The sequence below is a fragment of the Chlamydomonas reinhardtii genome, chromosome 3, assembly GCF_000002595.2.
Source record: "Chlamydomonas reinhardtii strain CC-503 cw92 mt+ chromosome 3, whole genome shotgun sequence".
NCBI lineage: Eukaryota > Viridiplantae > Chlorophyta > Chlorophyceae > Chlamydomonadales > Chlamydomonadaceae > Chlamydomonas > Chlamydomonas reinhardtii.
The window spans coordinates 7,802,983-7,825,205 of NC_057006.1; the positions used below are offsets into that span (position 1 = coordinate 7,802,983).

Here is a 22,223-nt window from a genome sequence, read left to right on the forward strand (position 1 = left end):
GCGTCGCATGGTATGGGGGCACTGACCGGCGTGCGGCACTGATCCCTACCGATCCCCACCGATCCCCACCAGTCCCCACCAGTCCCCACGAGTCCCACTGACCCCCGCCGACCACCCACCCAGGACCTCGCCAACCTGCCTTGAACCCTGTCCCATCACACACCCTTCAACCGCCCCCCAGATAGCCGTAAAGTTCGGTAAACGTTTGTTACATCCGTGGCATCCGGACCCTCAGTCCGTGTCGTTTGGAGAAGTTCAGAGCTGCGGCACCGTTGTCACAACGTTAGCTGATAGAGGTTACGTGTGGGACGACAGCCGTGGACTAAGCCAGAACCCCAAAAACGTACAAGACACGCACGCTCACCCGAGGAGAGATCCCCGAATGACCCCCATGCCTTGCCCCATGCTCCTCGCCTCCGCAATCGTGCCCGCCCAGTCCCACCACGTCCCACCGCGCCTCCGTAAACTCAGTAACTTCAAAACCCCGCACGCTATCCACCCCCGATACACGTTCCATAACGTGGGTTGGGTAATGGGCCAAGCCGCGGTCGGTACCGTGAACAGAATCCCTAGCTGTCGACCACATAGAACTGCATGCGCCCCTGTTGGCGGGATAGTGCTAGGCACAGCATGGCCATGCCTTTCACAGCAAATTGTAATCAACAATACAACTCTATATTTGAAATACATTTTTGTCTTGCGGGACGGCGCCAATGACAGCAAAATTTGGAAAGGCCAGTGGAAAGGCTGTGGACCAATCACCGCCATAAGTTGAATGCAGTTACCAGTGAAAACATGCCGTTATATTAAGTTTTGAGGTATTGGGGCGTTACCCAGTGTGAGGTCACGCCCGGGGGCATGCACGGCTCGCTCGCGTCTCTGCAGGCCCAGCGGCGGCAGCACCTGGCGCTGGAGCTTTTACTCGTTGAAGATGCTGCAAGCACGGACTCTGCACCCGCGAGACCAGCTGGAGTCGGCAACCAGGCTGCGGAACCCGACAGCCCTTCCCCGGTGGGACCCACTGCCAGGCGGGCTGCTGCGCAGTTGAGGCGCTGCTACCCTTCGGCGGTGGGCATTGTGGAGGCAGCTGCTTCGGGCTCGCCTACCGGTGACAGCGGCCCAGCGCTGCGCCCGGCATGGTGCACTGGTAGCAGCGAAGGCAGCGGCCGACCGCCTGCGACCGACGGAGACACGGGTGCTCCGAACGGCGAACGAAACATTGAGGACTTGACCAGCAACAGTGGCGCAAATGCAGCAGCACTCATCCCATCGGCAGGCACGGGCTGGCCCCGCAAGCGCCTGCCATGGGCGGAGGAGGCGGCAGCGGAGCTGCGCGCGCGGGCCGAAGCCCAGGAGGCACAGCGCTCCGCCGCTGAAGCTGCGGCCGCAGCGGCTGCAGCGGCTGCAGCTAGCGGCAGTAGCAGCAGCCTTGGCGGCAGTAGCTCTCGGCTAGTCAGCGTTCGGGATCCAGACTGGGCCAAACCGTGGATTGCAGAGAGCAAGCAGGACCGGCGCGGTGCCGGCTCCATGTTTGCGCTGGTCGACGCGGAGCCCGATGGCGACGGAGCCACGGCGCCTGAGAGCAGGGGCGGGCGGTCAGCCGCAGCCTCCTCGCTTTCCGAAACATCTGTTGGCAAAGCCCGCTTTGACGCGGTGTACACGGCGCTGAGAGAGCAAGCCGCCGTTTTCGCGGCGGCGGTGCGCGAGGTGCGTGGCATTGCAGGCCCGGGCTGGCCCCGCGCCCGCGGCGCCGCAATCGCAGCAGCCATCGCGGAACCGACCACCAGCCCCACCAGCACCAGCAGCCACGGGCGTGAGGAAGCGCCTTCCCCCTCGGCGGGGCCGGCGCTTCCGCCGGACGGTGACCCGGCGGCGGCGCGCGGCACCATTGCGGACAGCGTGGATCCCTTGGTGTTGAGGGTCGCGGTGCGCAATTGGGTCCTGCGGGCGGCCGGGCAACTGCCGGCGCTGGCCGGTCTCGAGCGCGTGGCCGCTGACCGTGACAGCGACGAGGCCAGCAGCGCGACTGGAGCTGGGGCCAGCCGCGAGGCCAGCAGCGCCGCCGCCGGCCCCTCAACGCCCTCCCGCCCCACCGCCAGCAGCACCTCCTCCACCAGCACCGCAAACACCAGCGGTGCCGACGCCGCGCGCGCACGCACCTCCGCCTCCTCTCCATCCGGCACCTCCACTCCCACCGCCGCCAAGCCTTCAGCGTTGGACGCCTTGGCTTTAGCCGCGCGCGGCCTGTCGGACGATGCCCTGACCCAGGAGCTGCAGCGCACGGCGACCCGGATGCGGCAGGCCTTCCGCACCACCTACGTGACCCCGGCCAGGTCCGCAGACATCAAACTGCGTGCCATCCTCGACGACCATAGCCGTGCCCTGGCGGCGATGCACTTGGCGACTGCCCAGGGCGGCAAGGGCCTGAGCACTGACAACCTGAAGCGCGCGAATGAGGGCAAGTCAAGCATGGTGGTGTTTGATTCCCTGGCCTGGATGAGTCATGGCCCGGATCCGGATTGGGATTCGTGCCGTAGCTTGTTGAGGTCGCTGCGGCCCCAGCTGCTACAGCCCGCGGCAAGCGGTGGAGGCGGAGGCGGAGGTGGAGGTGGCGGGGCAGGAGCGGTAGCTGGCGTGACGCGGCGGGGTCCGAAGGACCGGGCTGCGGCCGTTGGAAGAGCAACAGGCGGTGGCGGTGGCGGTGGAGGCGGAGGCGGCGCGGAAGCAACGGCGGCTGCAGCTGCTAACAGAGCCGCAGGCGTGGGGCAGGCGGCTCGGGTGCCGCGGCGGGACCTCGCAATGGCGCAGCGGGTATGGGCTGGCTTCCTGGACAGCATGGCGGCGGCGCAAAGCCGTTACGAAGCGGCGTGGAAGATGGCTGCGCGAGAGCAGCGCAAGGGCAGTAGGGGTGACGCCGGCGGTGGTGGTAGCAGCGGCAGGCGGCGGCGCAAGGGCTCAGCGGACGGGGAGGGCGGCAGCGGCAGCGACAGTGACGTTGGCTTCCTTGGCAACAGTCGGATGCAATTAATGGAGCTGAACAAGCCGCTGAAGGTGAGGGTGCGCTTGATCCATGCTCTTGGTTGGGGTGATGAGTTGCTGGACGGGGCGTGCGTCTTGAACAGCACTGAGCGACTGCGTGGCTATGGCCGTGTGAGGAAAGGCCTAGGGGAAGGGCCAACACCCTTGGTGCGGTTGTGAGTTCATACGGTAGCCATCAAACGTTGGCGACGTGCGCGGCTCCTGCTTCGCCTCCCGCATGCGTCATCCCCATTCCGTATCCAGCGGCCACCTTGGCGACCCGCATGTGCCTTTCTGCTGTCCTCACCTCTTTGGCGTTTCGATCTTCACACTCGTTGCATGCCTGATGACGCATTCCCCACAGCTGCTGCGCGCCGCTGTGGCCGGGCTGGTGCTGATGTCGGCGGTGGGTGAGGGCGAGGTGCGTGTGCCGGATGAGCTGCTGGACCCCCTGCTGTGCGCGGCCGTGACCTTCATGTTCTCAGCACAGAAGGTGAGCGAGATGGAGCGAGGTCCGTGTGCCGCCGACAGGCAGGAAGCCAGGCAGAGCCGGCTGGGCTTTGAATTGAAGTAGTGCTGGAGCGGGTGATTGTTACGACGCTGTGCCTGTGGCACACGTCCTGGGGGGCGGGGCACTGACGTTTCTCTGAGGCCCGTGCGCCAGCGTGGGCCGTGGTAGGGTTGGCATCGCGCCCAACTCCCGGCCCAACGCGCTGCCACGTGCCACGTGCCACGTCCTCACGTGCCGCCTTCTGCCCGACCCCTGCCCGTGCCTTCCCCCGCCCACCCTCGCAGCGTGTGCACCCCCACGTGGGCGCCTCCCCCACCCAGCTGTACCACATCGTCTTGTACAGCATGGGCCTGTCCTGCGACATCCGCTTTATTCACCGCGATCCACTGGACCCCGGCAGTAGCAGCAGCCCCTCCAGTCCCCGCAGTAGCAGCCATCACAACAGCGGCGCCGCCGCCGCCGGCTTCACTGTGAACGAGATGGCGGCTTATCGCGTGGCGCACCTCCACGCGTTCATTCGCTTCCAGCACGATTGGTTCGGCTCTTGGCTGAGCGCGCTGCTTGCGAGGTCGCGGCCAGAGTCGTACCACGTGCTCGCCCTGACGCGGCTAGCACGGCTCGTGGACGAGCAGCAACTCCTGCCGTACGAACAGCTACAGCTACAGCTTGCGCAGCAGCAACAGCAGCAGCAGCAGCATGGCCAGGAGTCTGAGCCGCCGCCAGGAACCGGGTGGCACAGGGCGGTGCAGGAGTCGGCGGCGGCGGTGCCAGTGGAGGCGGCAGCCGCCATCGAGGCTGCTGCTGCCGAAGTTGCGAGCGTGGCGTGGTGGCATGCGCTGGAGCAGGAGCAGGAGTCACGCATCAAGGGGCAGCAGCTAGAGCTGCGTGACCAGCAGGCGCAGAACGGGCGGCCGCAGGGGAGGGGGGCCGGCTCAGGTGGCGGCGACCCACTGACCCGGTTTGGCGGGCCCGGCAATGACGACGACGATGATGATGATGATCATAGCGACACTGACTGGCTCACAGGCGGCAGGCTGCAGCCGCTGGGAGCAGTCGCCAGGGCGCCATTAAGGGACTCGGAAGCTGTCCGACAAGCAGCGGCACTGGCGGACGTGGTGCTGCGGCCTTCCGACCACCAGTCCGAGCTACTGCTTGGGCGTGTGTCGCGGGCGCTGCGGCTGGCGGCGGAGCAGGGGCTGCTGGCCGCACCAGCCTGCAGCGGCAGCGGCAGCGGCGACTGCAGCGGCTGGGGCGCCGCGGGCACTGGCGCCGGAGACGCTGTGGGAGCCGAGGCCGCGGCAGTGCCCCTGCGGCGCGCCTTGGCGGCAGCTGCGGCTAGGCGCCTCGACTCCGGACTGGAGCTGCTGCAGACATTCATGCAGACCATTATGCGTGCGAATGTCACACGCGACCTTGTGCCATTCTGTCGACGCTTGGCAAACGCTTTGTTTACATCGTTTGTGAGGGAGGTGAAGCATGGAAAGGCGGCGCTGGGCACCGACGAGATCTTCGCGCATTTGCTGCTGGGGTCGGCGGCGGTGTCGGCGGAGGACTGCCGGCGCTTGGTATGGGACCTGGTGCCGGAGGCAGCTCCCGCGGCACCGGGGCAGGCGCAGGCGCGGCTGCAGGCGCGGACACCTGGGGGGAGTGGCGATGGCGGTGGCGGAAACGGGGATGTGGGCTGGGGATGGAACTGGACAGAGGCGTTGCGCCTGGCGGTGGCTGAGGAGCAGGCGCCTAACTGGCGGAAGCTGGTGGGCCTGCGGCCAGGTGGCGCCGCCGCTGCCGCCGCCAACAGCAGGGCCATCGAGGGAAGCGGTGTGGGCGATGGCGCGCCGGGCGCGGTGCAGGTGAGGGCGCCCCAGCAGACTGACCTGTTGGGAGCTCAGCGCATCCACACACATTGCAAGGCCGGGGTAGAGCTTGTGGTAACATTGCACACGTGTCTCCGTGCGTGCCGACTCGCCAAACACAAACCCACACACACCCTCCCTTTTTCCCGTCATCCCCGCCTCTTCCTACCGACGCGCCGCCGCAACAGGTGGTCCGCTACGCCACTCTGGGTCTGGTGCTGGGCCGGTACGTCGGCCTGCTGCAGCCGCACTCTGGGGCGCAGCGCGCCGCCGGCCCCGGGGTCATGGCGCCGGAGCAGCAGCAGGCGCGAGCTCGGGAGCCGGGGCCGCGGGGGCTGTCCTTCGCGCACTGCCTGGCGGCGGGCGTCCTGACAGAGGAGCTGCGGCAGCTAGGCGGGCTGCGCGTCGACCAGGGCGCAGGGCAGGTGAGTCGGTGCTGCCAAAGCTTCAAAGACCTCATGTGCGGGCGCGGTGCGGTGGGCGCATGAGATTGGATTAGAAGGCCGCAGCAGCTGCTGGTGTGGCCAGTGACCAGGCAGACAGAAACCGGCAGATGGGCGTGACTGTGATGCCATTCTGCCGGCTTTGCACGGCGCTGGCACCGGTCACACCACTGCTAAGAAACGAGCAACACGTGACGGGGTTACAACGGAGGTCTTCCCCTTCACCGCCATCGTGGGCCAGGATGAGATGAAGCTGGCGCTGATTCTGAACGTGACCCCGTGGCTGCCTACATAGCGCGACTTCACCCCAATGCCCGTCGCTTGTTGTCTGGGCATCCTCCTCCTCCTGCGCGCTGCCGCCACCGCCTCCGCCTCCGCCTCGTGCAACGCATACCGCCTGCAGCGCTCCCCGGTTGGCAGGCGCGCGCACAACCTACAATCTCTTACCTCCAGCAAACGAACATGCCCCTGCTTCCCGTTCTCATGCGCATTTGTGCACAACAGGTGGGGACTAGCAACAGTGACACTGGTGCTAGTCTCGATGCGCTGATGTTGGCGCTGTTACGCGGCGCGCACTTCCTCCACTTCCTCACTACCGTGCCGCCGGCCCTGGTCCCGATGCTGGGGGGCGGGCACGCAGCTGCGGAGGAAGCCGGCCACAGCGGTGGTGGCGCGGGCATAGCCGACATGGGCGGCGCAGTGGCGCAGACGCAGGGGCAGCAGGACGGCGGCCACTGTGGCGGCGGTGGTGCGGAAGCGGGGCGCGCAGCGGGAACCAGCCGTGAGGAGGGGGCTGGGGCGGCGGGGGGCGGCCCGGCAGCTGGGGCGTCACAGCTGCGGCGGCAGCAGATGCGTGCGCTGCAGCAGCTGCAGGGCCTAGCCAGGTGGGTTAGGTGTCTTCGTTTGGGGTCGGGTCCGGCTCCTGAAGGCGCCTGCATCCTAGGGATAACACCGGCACATGCTGACTGTCAGTCAGCCATCTGTCAGTGTCACACGCGTCCGGCCTCAGGCCTCAGCGCTCATTGATGCTGGACAGCGCCGCCGATGCCTCATGGTATCTCACCCACCCCTTTGCCCCATTGCCCCCGCAGGCTATATTTCCGTGAGCCCATGTTGGCCCACCAGTTGGCTCGATGTTTGGCGGATTTCAACAAGCGGCGACAAGACAAGCACGCGCAGACCCCAGGCCACGATGGCGACGGCGTGGGCGGCGCTGGGGGGCCGTGGGTGTCCGGGGCGCCTGAGCAGCTGTTGGACGAGTGGAGGATGTTGGTGTCCATCCTGGCGCTGCGTGGCGGTGTGGGGCGGTGACCAGTGACTTATCAGTTCACGTGTGGCGTAGGTGTTGGAACCGCACCGCTTATCGAGTGCTCTACACAGATCGACGTCGGAAAAGTTGCGTCGGTGCTGCCGTGGTGGCACCGTTAACTACGGTTACACTGCGGTAATGCACTAGAGTACCCTCCACTGGTGCGGCAGGCCCCTCACGCGAACAAAGTGTTGAATTTGCGCCCAGGCCTACAGACGCCCAGTTTGAGAGGGCTACGGATTCACGGTAGCGTGGACAGCCTGACTCGCTGCCCGGTTGCAGCGTTGTTGGTTCTTCGGAGAAAGCTTTTTATGTCACAAGCAACAGTGCAGCCATTAGCGCCTTTGTAAGTCCCGAGGCATCCATCCCGTCCTGTCAACCGACGTGGCATCGTGCTCTGGTCACAGAGCTGAACCGCTGCATGCGGTGCATCTCTTTGACGTGAGGAAATATTAAGTCTTCTAGTTGCGCTTCGCGGGGGCGCTCTCGTTGGGTGCGCATGGTCTCGGTCTCCGTTTTCCTGCTTATTACAAGCTCTTATCATATGCAGTATGTTAAGCATACACGACGCATTGAAACGCACGGCACGGCAGGGTGGAAAGCCGGGCCCACATCCGGGATGGTGTACCATTTCGTGCATGCAAATGGGTGTCTTGGTGTTCTGTTTGCGCCTAGCTTTGCGCGTTGGAGTTCCTGATACATAGCGACCTGTTTGCAGCATCAAGCGCGTTCTAGAAACGAATTCTTGGGACTCGAGTCCTGGCTTGTTGTCCTAATCGCGTTTAGGGCGCATTTCGCCAGGAATAAGCAAACATGATTGCAATTCGCACTGCCCACATGCTGAGCGGAGCCCAGCGCGCGGGATCGGGCACCCGGGTGCCCCGGTGCAGCGCTCGCTCCGTCCGCGTTGTGCCCCGCGCGGCTACTTTCGAGGGCTTGATGGACGATGCCAGCAAGGCCAAGATGGAGGAGCTGGAGCGGCGCTTCAAGATGGCTGATGTGGACGGGCAAGTCGTGTGGGAGGAACACATTGCAACACACAACATGCACGTTCAACCACAGTCGACTTGCACGCGCGTGTAACGGAGCCGCGGGGCCCATCGTCGCTATTGACTATGGACTATCGTCTCTAAACCACAATGCTGGGTTATTTCGGTGTGCGGTGGCGCACATTGCCACTCCAGCTTCGTCTCTGACTTTGGCCGGAATTCCCTGACAGGAACGGCCACATCGATCGTGAGGAGCTGCGTAACCTGCTGGAGTCCATGGAGAGCGGCGAGGTGTATATGATGAGCCAGGTAGGAGTTGGCGCAACTCCCGCGCCATCCCTCTCGAGACCTTCCCCCTCCAAAAACAGCTGGCTTCGTGGCGGCTCCTGCATGCGGTGTGCGTCGCGTCTACTCTGTTAACAATCATTTCAATTACTTTCTTCCCCAAAGCGGCCCTCCTCCGTTCCTGCCTTGCACCCGCTCCCCACCCCCGTGGTACGACCCCCGCTGCTTCCACACACATACACACACGCTCTCTCGTCTACCTCTCCAGCACTGGCTTCCTGAGGACGAGCTGGAGCGCTGCATGGAGCAGTACGACGTCAACAAAGACGGCGTCATCAGCTTCGAGGAATTCAAGCAGATCGTGAGTGGGGATGAGGGGCCCGGGAGGGTGCAGGGCGGTAGCGGCATAGGAATGCCGGGGCCTGTGTGCGCCGTCGGGACAGGCGAGTCCTCACACGCGCCAAGTGGCCTGCCATTGCAACCCCCCGCCCCGCCCCAAGCAATCCAGCCCACCCATCACCATCAACACTGCCCTTGCATAATTCCTGCTTGTTCGTCTCCCCATTACACCACGATATGCCGACCCCGCCACCCACCGCCCGCCGCCCGCCACCCGCCACCACCCCCAGATCTATGACGGGCTGCTGCTGGAGGGCACCCTGGCCGAGTACGAGAGCGCCTTCAAGGCGGTGGACAAGAGCGGCAACGGCACCATTGGTGGGAGGACGGCCCCGCGGGGGCGAGGGAGAGAGCAATTCGGGGGAGGGGTCATTCTAATCCCCAAATGAACAGGGGTACCTGCTGGGGCGAGGCTGCGGCCGGGGCCCCACAGATGTGCTCGCCCCGTGCCCAGACCACCTGCTGCGGCGCCCCCTCCCCACAACCCTGCCTTCGCCCACCTCTTCCCCCCGCTGCCTTCTCTTTCCCCTCTCCTTCCCCCTCTCTCCCGTCTCCTCCCCCCCATGCAGGCGCCACCGAGCTGAGCAAGCTGTTTGCCTCGCTGGGCAACCCTGTGTCGCTGGAGAAGCTGGTTGACCTCATGCAGGTGGGTGCGGCGCGGGGAGGAGCGGGTGGAGGGGTAAGAGCTGGGGGCGTGCGTGCGTGCGTGAGCATGTGTGCGTGCAAGTGGGCGGCGTAAGACGCTGAGCAGTACACGCAGTCAGGAAGTGGCTGCCGGGGCAGGGGCAGGGAATGGGTGCCCGCGGGCGCAGGCGGGAGCCGCCGCCTACGCAGCGCTGGGCCCTGCTCGGCAGGTTGGGGTCGGCTGCGAGCTGGGGGCCTTCGCCTCACGCCGCACACGGCCCGCAGAGCCTGGGGCTGGGGCTGGGGCTGGGGCGCGGGCTGGGGCGCAGGCTGGGAGGCACAGGCGCGGGTCGGTGGATGGACGCGTCGGCCGGGCTGGTGCGGCCCCGAGCCTCCTCCCCTCGCCATTCATGCCTGCCCGCCGGCCTGCCTGCCGCACCCGCACCCTACCCCTTCCCCGCCTGCCCCCCTCCCTCCCATGCACGCCCAGATGTACGACAAGGACGACAGCGGCCAGATCGAGTTCCCCGAGTTCCTGCTCATGTTCCGCAACAGCCTGCTGGACCTGAAGGACATGACCACCTACATGACGCTGGACGAGGCGGGTGCCGGCAGCAGCGGCAGCCTGGTGGACGTGAGTGCAGCAGGGGGGGGGCTCGGGTGGCGAGGGGAAGGGGGATAGTTTACTCGGTGAACCAGGGGAGTAGGGAGTGGGGGAGGACGGGGGCAGGGGATGGTGCAGGGGGCAGGGCCGGGCGCTACTGTGCAGTTTGTGGTAGGAAACGACAAGGCCGTGCGTGTGTGGTAGGCACTCTGAGGCGGTCCTGAGGATGTAGGAGGGCCTGAATCGGATGCCGATTCACTGTCAGCCGCAGCGCAGCTCGCACTCCTGCACCATGGTATCGACTTCACTCCTTCGCGACCTCCTCCTGCCCCCGTCACCCTGGCGGCTCCTTCTCCTTGCAGTGCGACTGTTCCTTACCGGAATGGTTCAGAGTCACACCCCGTCACCCTGCTGCTTGCAACCTTGCGACCCCTCCTCATAATTTCCCGCCTCCTCCTCCTTCCCCTGGCTACGCCTTCAAAGCAACACTCATGAATGTAACCCCCTCCTGCTTCAGGCTGTCGAGGGCGACATGACGCTCATCTTCAGCGAGGAGGAGCTGGACGCGCTCATCTCCGCCAACCCCGACAAGCTGGTGGTGGTGTTCGGCGCGCTCACATGGTGCCGGCCCTGCAAGGGCATGCAGCGGCCCGTGCAGGTGGGCGGGGAGGAGGGAGCGGCGGAGGAGGAGGTGGAGGGGGCGGGGGGGGGGGGGTGAAGGGAGGGGGAGGCGAAGGGGGCGGAGGAGAGAGGAGGGGGAGGAGGAGGGGGCGGAGGGGAGGAGGGGGAGGAGAAGGGGGCCGGCTTAGGGACAGGTGTGTGTGAGGGGGAGAGAGAAGCGGGCAGCGCACATGTGCTTGGGAAGCCGCATTGGTACTCGCATGGAAGAGGCTCGTGCCACCGTGGCGATGCAAAGAGCGGGTGGGCTGTTGGGAATGCCGTGTGCGCCATGCTGCGCACCCACACGCGTCCTCCTACCGTCCCACCCCAACACCCTAACAGAAACTGGCGGAGCACTACAAGGACCACATCGTGTTTGTGAAGCTGTTCGGTAACGCCAACAAGCAGACCAAGCGCATCTTTAAGGAGCGCTTCCAGGTCAGCGGGGGCGTACGCCTTCTGTGCGTGCGCGTGTGTGAATGTGTGTGTGGTTTGGTGTGGTGGGGCAAGAAACGAAAGGAAGCCCGCCCAGATGACGCCGTGTGTGTGTGTGTGTGTGTGTGTGTGTGTGTGTCTGCGTGCGTGCGTGCGTGTGTGCGTGCGTGCGTGCATGCGTGCATGCGTGCATGCGTGTGTGTGCGTGCGTGTATACGGGGCGTAGCTCAGACCGCGCTGCTGACGCCGAAGGCTGCGTTTGTAACGAACCTGTTTGCCGCCGGCGCGCCCCAATGTGCCACGCTACCCTCCTCCTCCATCTCCGCCACCTCCATCTCCTGCACCCTCCACACCCCCGCAGATCCGCTCCACGCCGTGCTTCATCACGCTGCGCAAGGGCGAGCCCGTGTACACACAGACCGGGTCCAACAAGGAGAAGCTTGAGGCGGGACTCCGGTGAGAGCGCGGGGCCGGGAGGAGAGGGAGGTTGGCAGAGGCGGGGGCGGGAGGAGACGGAGGTTGGGAGAGTCGGGGCCGGGAGGAGAGGGAGGTTGGGAGAGGCGGGGGCGGGAGGAGGGAGCTTGGCGGGACGAGCTTTTGGGGAGTGATGGGGTTGTCGGATTCCTGCCTGCCCGCACGTGCGGTTTACGGAATGTCTCTTACGCCGTTGTCTCAATGTTACCTGCTGGTGTGTGTGTATGTGTGTGTGTGTGTGTTGCGCACACAGGTCGCTGATCGCCAACCCGCCCGTGGGTATGATCTACCCGTCTGCGGAGGCGCTGGCGGCCCTGTAACGCGGCGGTAGCAGTAGCAGCAGCATGGTGCTAGGAAGAGGCGGCGGCTGCGGCAACAGCAGAGTGACTGTAGCAGCAGGAGCGGCGGCTGTAGCAGCAGGAGCGTGTGTGCAGAGTCTGGCGGGCAGCGGGGCAAGAGGCGGAGGCATGGCAAAAGGGCACGTGCGACGGCAGGACAGACTTGAGCAAGCCGCGGCAACGCACAGTTAAAGTTAAAACATGATTTGTTTTTGCATTAGAGCTGTCAAAGGACTGCCTGCAGTTTTGATGAGAGGAGGGCGCGGTTGAAGTGCAGCAATAATGGTTTTGAGGCCTTATCAAAGGGCAGGCGCACGGTGGGGGGGGGCAGTCCTGGGCCTTTGGGGTGAGATGGAATGTCGGTTGGCTCACTCGCAGGCTGTGTTGGTGGCAATGGTTACGGCGCGCAGAGCGCGTTCGAGATTCAGACCGGTGTGATTGCGGCCGAGGCATCTGTTGCAGTCAGCCTGGCAGCGACTGAGCATGTTTAGGTCGGGGCCATGTGCCAGTATCAGATTGGGATCAGTTTTGTTCTTCTGGTGTTTTGCGAATGGGCTGCTGGCGGGTTTGCCGTGGACCAGGCAGGGGCGCCACAGCGTCGGGCAAGCCGAGCCGCGGGTTTGCGACTTGGCGTGTGAGTTTGGCCGTCTGGCGTACATTCCCTGGTGTCTGTGCCCATGATTGCAGCTAGGGGTTTGTGGCGGCAACGAAGCAGCGTCAATTGTTGTCTTCATCGCATTGGGGCGGTGAGGCTGTATCGGCGATGCGGCGACGCGTGGCCTCAGGCGGTGAGGAAGTGGACCAGTGGACGTGGGTTGGGTTTTGCGGGGACAGCCCCGCCGAGGGCGGCGGGGCTAAAGTGGCATAGCAGGGCACAGGCGCAGGTGACAGGGCCATGAAAGGACAAGCACTTTGGTACGGCATGACTTGCCTGTGCTGCTCTGTTCTTCAGGCGCGAGGTTGGATACGGTGTTGGGCGCTCGGGCGGATGGGGTGGTGTGTGTGTGTGTGTGTGGGGGGGGGGGGGGTTGACCGAGGCGTGAGGGCCAGTTCCAGGGCGAACTGTCAGTCAACATTACTCACATGGGTTCTGCACGACTCCAAGAGCAGTCAAGAGCGCATTCGAAGCAAAGCACTGAACCGTATCATCATCACAGCGCGGCCCTGCGCTACGCTTGCCGCGCTTGCCGAGCGCGAGAAGCTTCGCTGAAAGCTATCACGCAATTTATGGCCTCTGATCCATTCTACAGTTACATCCTTTGTGCAGGACTCGATATACAGTCCCGCTTAGGTGAAAGCAGACCAGACAGTCGCTGTTCAGTGTTCGCGCTTCTTTGCTTAGGCTGAATAGTGCTCAACTGTTGCGATAAAGTTGAACTGCGGATGATGTCCACAGTTTTAGGGGCAGGCTGGTTCAGCGTGCTGACGGCAGCGAAATGAGCGCAGCGAGCGTGGTCGCGGCACTGCGAGCGCAGCAGGAGCAGCGGAGGAGGGCGCTTCTGCTTCAGCAGCACTTTGATGTGACTGTGGCACCAAAGAGCAAAGCCGAGGATGCCTCGCCGCTCGGAAGCGCGCCTCCCGACGACGCAGACGGCCAGGGGTGGGCTCCGTCGCAGCGCCGCGCTGCCGTGTTGTTGACGCAAGTTGTCGGGCCCGCCCTTGAACCATTAGGTGGCGGCGCAGCGCAGCAAGTGCCGTGGGGCACCAAGTGCCTGCCCTGGGCGCATCTGGCGGTACGGGAGAAGGCGATCGCCCTTGCCGTTGAGTCCTCGGATGCGGCAAGGGCTGCCGCTGCCGCCTCGCCGACAGCAGCAGCCGCCGCCTCCGCTGCTGCCGCCTCTGGCGTCACTGCGCTTGGCGCCGGACCAACTTGGCCGCTAGCGGGGCCGGCTCAGGTCTGGGCTGCGGACCCGCAGGCTCGGGCTGTGATGGCGGCGGTGGCGTGGGCGCGTGACGGGCTGTTGGCGGACGTGGAGGCGGCGGCGGAGCTGCCGTGTCGCGCCGCTGCTGTCCTCGCCGCCACCGCCGACGCCAGCGCATACGCCCAGGCTCGACGCTTTCTGGACGCGCTTGATAGCGAGGTGAAAGCTGAGGCGGAGTCGGTGGAGGCGGGTGCCCGGGAGGAAACGGCGGCAGCGGCGGCGCTGAGGCGGTGGCGCCAGGAGCAGGAGACGGAGCTATGTGCGCTGCCTCCGCACTTTGACTCGCCTGATTGCGGCTGCTGGCGCTGCTGTTACATACCTGACGAAGATGGTGACAGCTGGAGCTCAGCTGTCACAAGGGTGCCAGAGACGGTCGTAGCGATGCAGCGCCTGCAGGCTGACGGCGAGCAGCATGAGGCAGACCTGGAAGAGGCGGCGGCGCGAGGGCGGCGCATACTGGAGTATCGGCGAATCCGGTGCGTGCATGCATGGGCGCTTCGCGGGTCTTCTGGGCGTGCGCTCTCTGCGGTGGTGATGGACACGATTGGGGCTGAGGGATGGATGGGCCGGGGTGGTTAGGGGTCGAACGTTCTTACCGTATGCATACTTACGCCCAGTGCTCATAACCGAGCAAGCGCATTAGCACACAAAAGCACACACACATGAGCGCAGTGCCTGTCATGTGTTTTCCTTCCCTTGAACTGAAACCCAAAACGTACGCAAAGTCTGCACGCCCTCTGCATCTTGTTTGCGACCGCAGCCACGAGGGGACTGATGCGATTGTGTCTGGCCGGATGCCCATTCCCAGCGCCTCGGCAGCGTGGATGTTTCTCGCGCAGCTGTGTCCCAAGCACCCCGAGCAGCTCGGCTTCCTGCAGCTCAGTCCCGCGGACACCTCTCCGCTTGAGCGCCATCCTTCAGCAGGCAGCGACTCGGCGGCAAGCCCACACGGCACGGCAGGCGGCGTGGTGCCGCCGCTGTCACCCGCAGCCACGTGGTTGGCACGGGCTCGGCAGCTGGCGGCGGTGGCCTGGCGGCGGCTGGTAGCAGCAGCGGCGGCGGTGGACGAGGCGCAGCAGGAGGAGCCGGGGGCAGGCAGCGGTGCTGGCGGCCTGAGCGGTTCGCCAGAGGCCCCGGGGCTAGCGTGGACGGTAAGTTGATGATGTGCCGGGATGGGGCGAAGAAGCCCCGTCGCGCATGGAGGGGGCATGAGGAGGGCTGGGGTCGAGCATCCGGCATTTGCGCCGTAACGATGTGCCTGTTCAAGCGCCTTGCTGTCAAGATCCCAATCCGTTGGCTGAGGCAGTTCGTTCCGCGGTGATCCATTGGTGTGGTACTGCAGGTATTTCGTGAAGCCATGCGTGGTCTGCTTCTGCTGCTTCGGTCGCGGGGCAAGGGCACGACGGTGCCCGCTCAGGAGCAGGTGACTGACCCGCTGGACTGGCCGCATGACCAGGAGCCGCCGCCGGACCCGCTGGCATGCGCCGTACTGTCAGTGTACTTCAACTTCTGGCAGGAGTACGGCGTGCCGCGGTACAAGTCTCTTGAGGTGGGTTGGCGGTTGACGGTTGGCGGTTGATCATTGGCCTGCGACGTCAGCCCCGTACAGCAGTAGGCCGCGCGCGTGGGCTTGTTTGGCAGGGCGGTCCTTGTTGCAACATGCCTTCATATATCTGTAAATGGTTGGTAGCTGCGTGTCATCAAGGGAGTACTGGAAGGCACATGCTGCAGGTCTATTCAAGATAACTCCTCCCGCCGCCCGCAATCAAACGGTTCGCTGCTGCCCGCCCGTCGGCCGGCTGCCACGCATCCCACATGCAAACAGGCGGGCAGTGTTGACTGGCCGGCATTCGTGCCGTCCGTACGGCAAATGTACGACATGATCCGGTTCGTACAGCTGCCGCTGGATCTGCAAGACCTGGACGGACAGCCGCTCCATGCCGTCGCCGCCGCGTTCGACGTCGTACGCCAGCCGCCGCCACGCCGCCTGTCGGACGCAGCACTGCTGCCGCTGCTGGACACACTTGAGACGCCAAATCTGCTGATCGAGCAGCTGTCACGTGCAGCTGTTTGGAAGACGGCGACAGTTGGCGTGTTGCAGCAGCGTGTGGGCACACGCGGCGCAGCTGCGGCGCAGGCTGCGGCTGCCACTGCCATGGCGGCAGCGGCGGCCGCCGCTGCGGCCCGCGCCACGGCTACGGCTGCCGCTGTTAATGCCGGCAGCACCTCTGCTGGCCTGTCGCCCCGGCTGCGATCAGGGTCGCGGCAACAGGCGGAGCTGCCGACGGGCGTGGAGTGGGAGTGCGAGCGGGTGGTGGTGGAGGCGGCGGAGGTGCTGGCGCAGGAGGCACTTCAGGGCGCCCTGGTTAACGTGGGCCAGCGTCTGGGGCTGGCGCGCGATGCGGAGGTGGCGTTGAAGGTGTTGGCCTGGATGCGCGACAACGACTACACACAGAGCTGGACGGACGAACACGATGAGGGAGAGGGTCTGGATGAGGACGAGGGCGAAAGCGAGGGCGAGGATAGCGAGGAAGTGGTTGAGGAGTATGTGGCTGACGATCAGCCGCATGTTGGATTGGATGCCGCGCCCGCCAGCAGCATCGCCCAGCGGCAGCAGCAGCAGCGGCAGCACCAGCAGCAGCAGCAGCAGCAGCTGGATGGTGGGACGGGGCTCGGCGAGCTCACGACTGTTGAGGACGAGGCACTGGACGAGTGGGAAGAGGCGGCGGACGCAGGGGAGGAGGGTGGCTTGGAGTCCGGAGCCGCGGCAACAGCCACTGTGTCAGCCGTGCGTGCAGGCTGCAGCGGCGGCCGCAGTGGTGGCGGCGCGAACCTGCCCACCTGGAAGGCTCTGTTGCGGCCACGGCAGCTGCCAGTGGCGGAGGCGGCGGCAGAGCATTCGAGAGCCACCGCGGCCGCATCCAGCAGCCCGGCATCCAGCAACGCCGTGACAGCCGCGGCAGCCGCCAGTGCCGGCAACAGCAATGGCGGCACCGGTGACGGAGCAGCCGCCGCTGGCGCAGCAGCGGTAGCAGCAGCATCAACCGCCGGTGGGCTGCAAGACTGGCTGTTGCCGCTTCAGGCAGGGCTGTACGACGCATTGTACCTCAGTGAGGCGCCGGCGGCGGACGAGCCGGCAGCAGATGACTTAGCTGCTGCAGCAGCCGCCTCCGCCAACGCCAACGCGGCTTCTGCTGCTGCTGCGGCGGCGGCGGCACAGCTTGGCTCCGTGTCGTACGCGTTAAAGATTCTCCGCACAGCGGACGCATACGGTTTGCTTCATCCAGACCCGCACGTGCTAGCTACTGCGGCTCCGCTACCGGTGGCTGCGTCGGCGCCGCAGCAGGCGGCTTGCGCCGCCAGCAGGGCGGCAGCGCCGCCGCCGGTAACGGCGCTGCGGCAGTTGCTGGAGAAGGTGCATGAGACCCACGTGGCCCTCGGCCAAGACTTGCTGCGGGGCGCCTCCTCCGCACTCGTGGGAGCATCGGCGGCGGTGCTTAACACTGCCACTTTATCTGGTGCTACTGCTACTGTTGCGGCTGCTACTGCCCACGTGAATGCAGCCACTTTAACGCGGGCCTGCCAGCAGACAATCTCCCAGCACGCCACGGCGGTGATTTGCCAGGGGCTTCGGCCTGCCCTGGCCCACATGGATGTATGCGTCTTGGCCGGATTGGAGCCATCCGAAGGCGCAACGGTGCAGAAGCGCGCTCAGCAGGTGCAACAAGGCCTCTTGAAAGCCATTGAAGCATTGGGCGCGGTGAAGTGGGAACTCGACCGCGTGATGGCAAGTGCCGGGAAGGAGGCGACTGCGGCCCCGGAGGCGGCGGTAACAGCAGCGACGGCGGCTGCCACCGCTGCCGCTACTGCGGCGGTGGATCTGGTGCAGGAGCTGCAGCCACGACTGTTTGAGGCGCACCCACGGAGCTGGGGCCAACTGGCGATGATGGTGCGGAAGGGCTGGACGCACAACAGCATCTTGGTGAGATGCTACAGTCTCACGTTTGCTTGGCGGTGTGTTTGTTGGTTGGGTCGCTTGTTCGCAAACTGTAGGGCCTGTGCAACACACCTTGCCGTACCTTATGTGTTGTGCCACCACATAAGCCCGGACACCCATCCCATTACGCCGCCCACCTCCTCCCACCTGCCCGCAGCACCTGCTGCTGTGTGCAGTCTGGGGACTCCAGCTTGTGCAGCCGCTGCTGCCACCTGTCACCGCCGCCGGCATGCCGCCGCGCGAGGCATGGCTGGGCCTTGCGCCACTGGCTGCGGCGGGTGCCGTCTACGCCGCTGAAAAGCAGGCGGCACGGCACAGGGCAGCGGCAGGGGTGGCGGAGGCGGCGCAGCCCGGCCCTCCGCCAACACTGCACGGGCCATCCGTGGCGTCGGCGGTGCCGCAGTATGCGCTCACCGGCTCGGACGCAGTACGCAGCGGGTTCTGTGGTGCCGGCGTCTACGCCTTCCTCGCCTACGCCAGCCTGTTGCACTGCCCGCCCCTCAGGTAGAGTCGCGCACCCATTGTGGCCTCCCCGTGAGGGCTGCGCCTCCCTCCTTTGCCCCTCCGCCCTTCCGCCCTTGGCTTGGGCTAAGGCCGCCACCCGAGTGGGCCGGCCCCCGAATGCCTGCATTAGCCTTGGGGCTACCGGCCGCATTAGCCTTGGGGCTACCGGCCGCGAAGAAGGAATGTTGGAACTGTGTCTTGCCTGTACATCGACACGACGCCTCCGGTCGCCGCTTGCCTTCCCACACGCCCTATGCAGCGAACTGCCAACGCATCCGAGATGGCTCGGCGCGCTGGCTTCCTGGGAGCTCAGACACCCACCACAGCCGCAGGCACAGCAGGGGCTACAGCCGCCGCCGCCGCCGCACGCACTTCAGCTGTTTCCCGCGGCGACCCTGCACTCGGCGCAGCAGTGCCTGAGGGGCCTGGCGCGAGGGCCGCTGGCTCTCCGGGCGGCGCTGTGCCACTACCTGCATCGGCGTGCCTTCATCCTGGCATGCCTGCCGGCAGACGAACCCGCACACGAAGCGGATTGTTATACGCGGTTGGCGGTGCTGGCAGCGGCGTCCGCGTGCTGGCAGGTGGCGGTGCGGGGCGATGCGGTGCGGCAGCGCCTGGTGCAGGAGACCGGGCTGGAGGAGGCGGAGGGGCAGGAGGCGGCGGCGGCGGCGGCGGCGGCGGAGGAGGAGGAGGCAAAGGCGCTGCGGTTTTTGAACGAAATAAAGAGCATACGTGACCATGATGAGGAAGACGAGGGGGATGACACGCAGCAACAGGAGCTGCAGCAGTTGGAGCAGGGGTGGGAGGGGCCAGATGCAGCAGGGGTGGCAGCTCCACACCGCCGCGGCGGAGGCGAGCAAGGTGGGGAGCAGGAGGAACGGCAGGAGCTCCAAATTTTGGACATCACCACAACCTCCTCCGCAGGGGTTGGCGGCGCGGCTAGCGGCGGCAGCAGCCCCGACCGGCCGCCAGGCCTGAGCCATCGGGTGCGGCTGGTGCCCCGACGAGCCAAGCGGGGGCCACAGCCGCAGCCGCTGCTGCCCCCAGCTGCCGAAACCCAGCCCACCGCAGCGGCTGGTGCGGCGCTAGCGGCAACCAGCACCGTGACGCCGCCCCCTATAGCAGCTGCGCTGACGGGGGCGGCGGCGCCTCCGCCGCCGCCCCCGAGCCGTGTGCTGTACTGCCTCGGGCCGGGAATGCCGTCTCTGCTCATGGCGCAGGCTCTGATGCACGGGGTGCTGGTGTCTCGGCGCGTGACGCTGCCGCAGCCGCTGATGCAACGCCTGCTCGACGCAGCGGCGCCGCCAGACTCGGCAGCTACACCAGGCTCTCAACCACAACCGCCGCCGCCGCCCCCGCCAGAGCTAGACGCGCAGCTGCTGCGTCAGCACCTGCACGAGTACCGCCAACGCCAGCTTGACGTGGCACGCCTGCATGGGCTGCCCGAGGTTGACCTGATGGTGAGCGGGCCAGCGCATGCGACCCTGGCACTTCTGTGCCTGCAGATACACGCAGCTGTCATCGGAGGCGCTCCATACTGGCTTGGGTTCCAGCCTGAGGCGGCGGCGGCGGCGGATACAGGCGGATCCAACGCTGCTGGTTCCGGACCCCCAGCCGGGCCCGCTGCTGTGCTGCTGCGCGGCCTGCGGCCCGTGCTACTGCCGGTGCAAATGCATAAGGAGGGGCACAGCTTCTATAAGTGGAACCTGATCCCGCGAGTGACCGTCAACACCACGAGCAAGTGAGATGCCTGCGGTATTGCTGTGGCGTTAGTATGTGGGCACAGCTATTTGCTTGCGCCAGCTCAGCGGCTCGGGTAGCGGCCGTGTTTCATCAAATTCATAGAGGATACGCATTCACTGCGTTGTGCACGAGGCCGCGAGGGAGGTAGGGAAGAAGGGCTTGAGGTCACGAGCCTTCCTGCCCGCATAGTGGCTACCAGCAGGACCGCCAGTCACCCACTTCCTCTTGCCCGCCACTGCTACATACAGGCTCGCCGACCAGGCTCGTGCGGTGCGTGACACGCTCACCGCACACCGGCTGGCGATGGTCCGAGTTGACGGCGCGGTGGCGGTGCCGCGGGCACTGCATCTGACGCTGCTGGTCCGACAGGCGCTGTTGAGTCAGGGGCGCGACTGCTACGTAGGCTGCTCGGAAGTCTGGCCCTTGGGCTTCGACACGCGGGCGCAGACGGATCGGAACTGTGGCGGCAGCGGCTACGGCAGGGGCGGCGGCCGTGGCAGCGGCAGCAACTCCGAGGGCGATGATGACATGCGGTCACCGTGCCGACGCTTAACAGCCGCGGTAATAAAGCTGCACGAACATCTCGAACAAACTCGGCGGTTCATGCGGAGTAAGCCGCTGCCAGGCGCGCTGCATCGCTCGGGCGCAGCGGCCGCAACTGCTGCAGTGTCGGCAGCGGAGGGGGCGGACGCCGCGGACGCAGAGGGGCTGCATTGGATGGATGTCGCGACACGCGACTGGTGCGAGGAACGCATAATGCGGGACATGCACAGCGTGCTGCAGCTGCTTGGCGGAGGCGATGGCGGTGGCGACGCAGCAGCGCGGAGCTCTGTGTCGGCGGCCGCCGCGCCGGGGGTGGCCGAGGGCTCGGTGGCGGCGGCTCCGTCCCGTGCGGCGGCGGCTCTGGGTCTGGTGCTTTGCATCGTGGAGTGTGAGCCCGACCTCGAGCAGCTAGCAGCACTGGCGCCGGGCGCAGCAGCAGCCGCTGCAGCAGCTACAGCTGGGGGCAGTGGCAGCGGCAGCAGCGGCTCGCCTGCACGCATGGCGCCAGGCACCATCATATTCCCGCCGCACGGCAAACCAGGTGCGGTAGCCGCCGCAGGGGCGGCAGGTGCAGCGCAGCAGGGGCAGACTGGAGCCGCGGCGTCCGCAAGCAACACGGTGGCGGCAGCTGCCGCTCGCGCAAAGGGCGCGGGGAAGGCGTCGGGCCGCGGCCTAGGCAAGAAAGCCCTTCAACGGGCGCTGTTTGACAAATGAGGGGTGTTTGCCGTCAGGGGACCTTGGCCAGTTCATTGTGTTTGCGCGTGTGCAAGTGGGCACGTGGCCTGGGTTACACGGGTACATAACATGGGGTTTGTTTCGTTTCATTACACGGGTTTACTTATGACCGCGCTTCCGATATGGCGATGGCTGTGGCGAGCTGCCGATTTGCATAGCCGGATGCAGCGCTGGTCTACCGCAGTGCAACATAATTGTCGGCTCAATGAATGTTGGTTCAAGCACTGCTATTAATTGAATGTTCTTTCCTGAGGGCCTTCGGGGTCCATCCGCTCGTGCGTGTGTGCATGCGCGACTGCAGCCCACTCACCCCATGTTTTCAGTATGCAGACGCCCCTCAGGCGAATTGATGCGGATTCCAATGATCTGTAATGCATTGTAAGACGGTGGCGACGTTGACCTTGTCCGGCGGAATCGGTGATGCGTGGATGCGGAGCTGTGTGCACTGTGCAGGGCAGCATGTCGGGAGGTCCTGGCTGGCAGCTGCGGTGCCCCGATTGTTGGTGCTGGTTGGCGCTTCCGCGGACAGAGGGGATATGTTTGGGCTTGTCAAGACATTTGGGGCGGTCGAAATGGCATGCTGGGAGTGCTGGTGGTTGAGCAAGGTCACCTGCCAGCATGGAGGGCATGGCAATGGAGCGCGATGACCTACGCCAACTTGCGTTCCGTATGCGTCGCAGCGCATTACTCGGATTTCCTGTACATATCTCTCGACGGCAACAGTCAGCACGGTGTAGCAGGATGTTGCATTCAGCTCTGAGTTTTCGCTTGGGCAGTGTAATAACTGAGCCACGAGTGCAGGTAGCTTGCACAGCAAAAGCTGTCCAGCCCCTTGTT

General features: G+C 65.5%; 3 protein-coding genes across 3 annotated transcripts; all 3 read left to right on the forward strand.

Moving 5' to 3' along the window:
* Positions 1-687: 687 nt before the first annotated feature.
* CHLRE_03g203000v5 (uncharacterized protein) lies at positions 688-7,496 on the forward strand. The gene is made up of 6 exons (XM_043061411.1): positions 688-3,051; positions 3,383-3,511; positions 3,814-5,379; positions 5,571-5,807; positions 6,330-6,709; positions 6,917-7,496. Exons 1-6 carry the CDS (start codon positions 859-861, stop codon positions 7,134-7,136), a joined length of 4,725 nt encoding a protein of 1,574 aa, XP_042926531.1. The 5' UTR covers positions 688-858; the 3' UTR covers positions 7,137-7,496.
* A 191-nt stretch (positions 7,497-7,687) lies between these two features.
* CHLRE_03g202950v5 (uncharacterized protein) lies at positions 7,688-13,159 on the forward strand. Its single transcript, XM_043061410.1, has 10 exons — positions 7,688-8,141; positions 8,354-8,432; positions 8,677-8,769; positions 9,038-9,125; positions 9,377-9,453; positions 9,922-10,065; positions 10,553-10,693; positions 11,038-11,133; positions 11,492-11,586; positions 11,858-13,159. The coding sequence occupies exons 1-10, from the start codon at positions 7,948-7,950 to the stop codon at positions 11,922-11,924; spliced, it is 1,074 nt and encodes a 357-aa protein (XP_042926532.1). The 5' UTR covers positions 7,688-7,947; the 3' UTR covers positions 11,925-13,159.
* Positions 13,160-13,217: 58 nt separating this feature from the next.
* On the forward strand, positions 13,218-22,179 carry CHLRE_03g202900v5 (uncharacterized protein). The gene is made up of 7 exons (XM_043061409.1): positions 13,218-14,340; positions 14,625-15,015; positions 15,207-15,413; positions 15,690-17,846; positions 18,019-18,365; positions 18,625-20,106; positions 20,357-22,179. Exons 1-7 carry the CDS (start codon positions 13,379-13,381, stop codon positions 21,363-21,365), a joined length of 6,555 nt encoding a protein of 2,184 aa, XP_042926533.1. The 5' UTR covers positions 13,218-13,378; the 3' UTR covers positions 21,366-22,179.
* Positions 22,180-22,223: the final 44 nt, after the last annotated feature.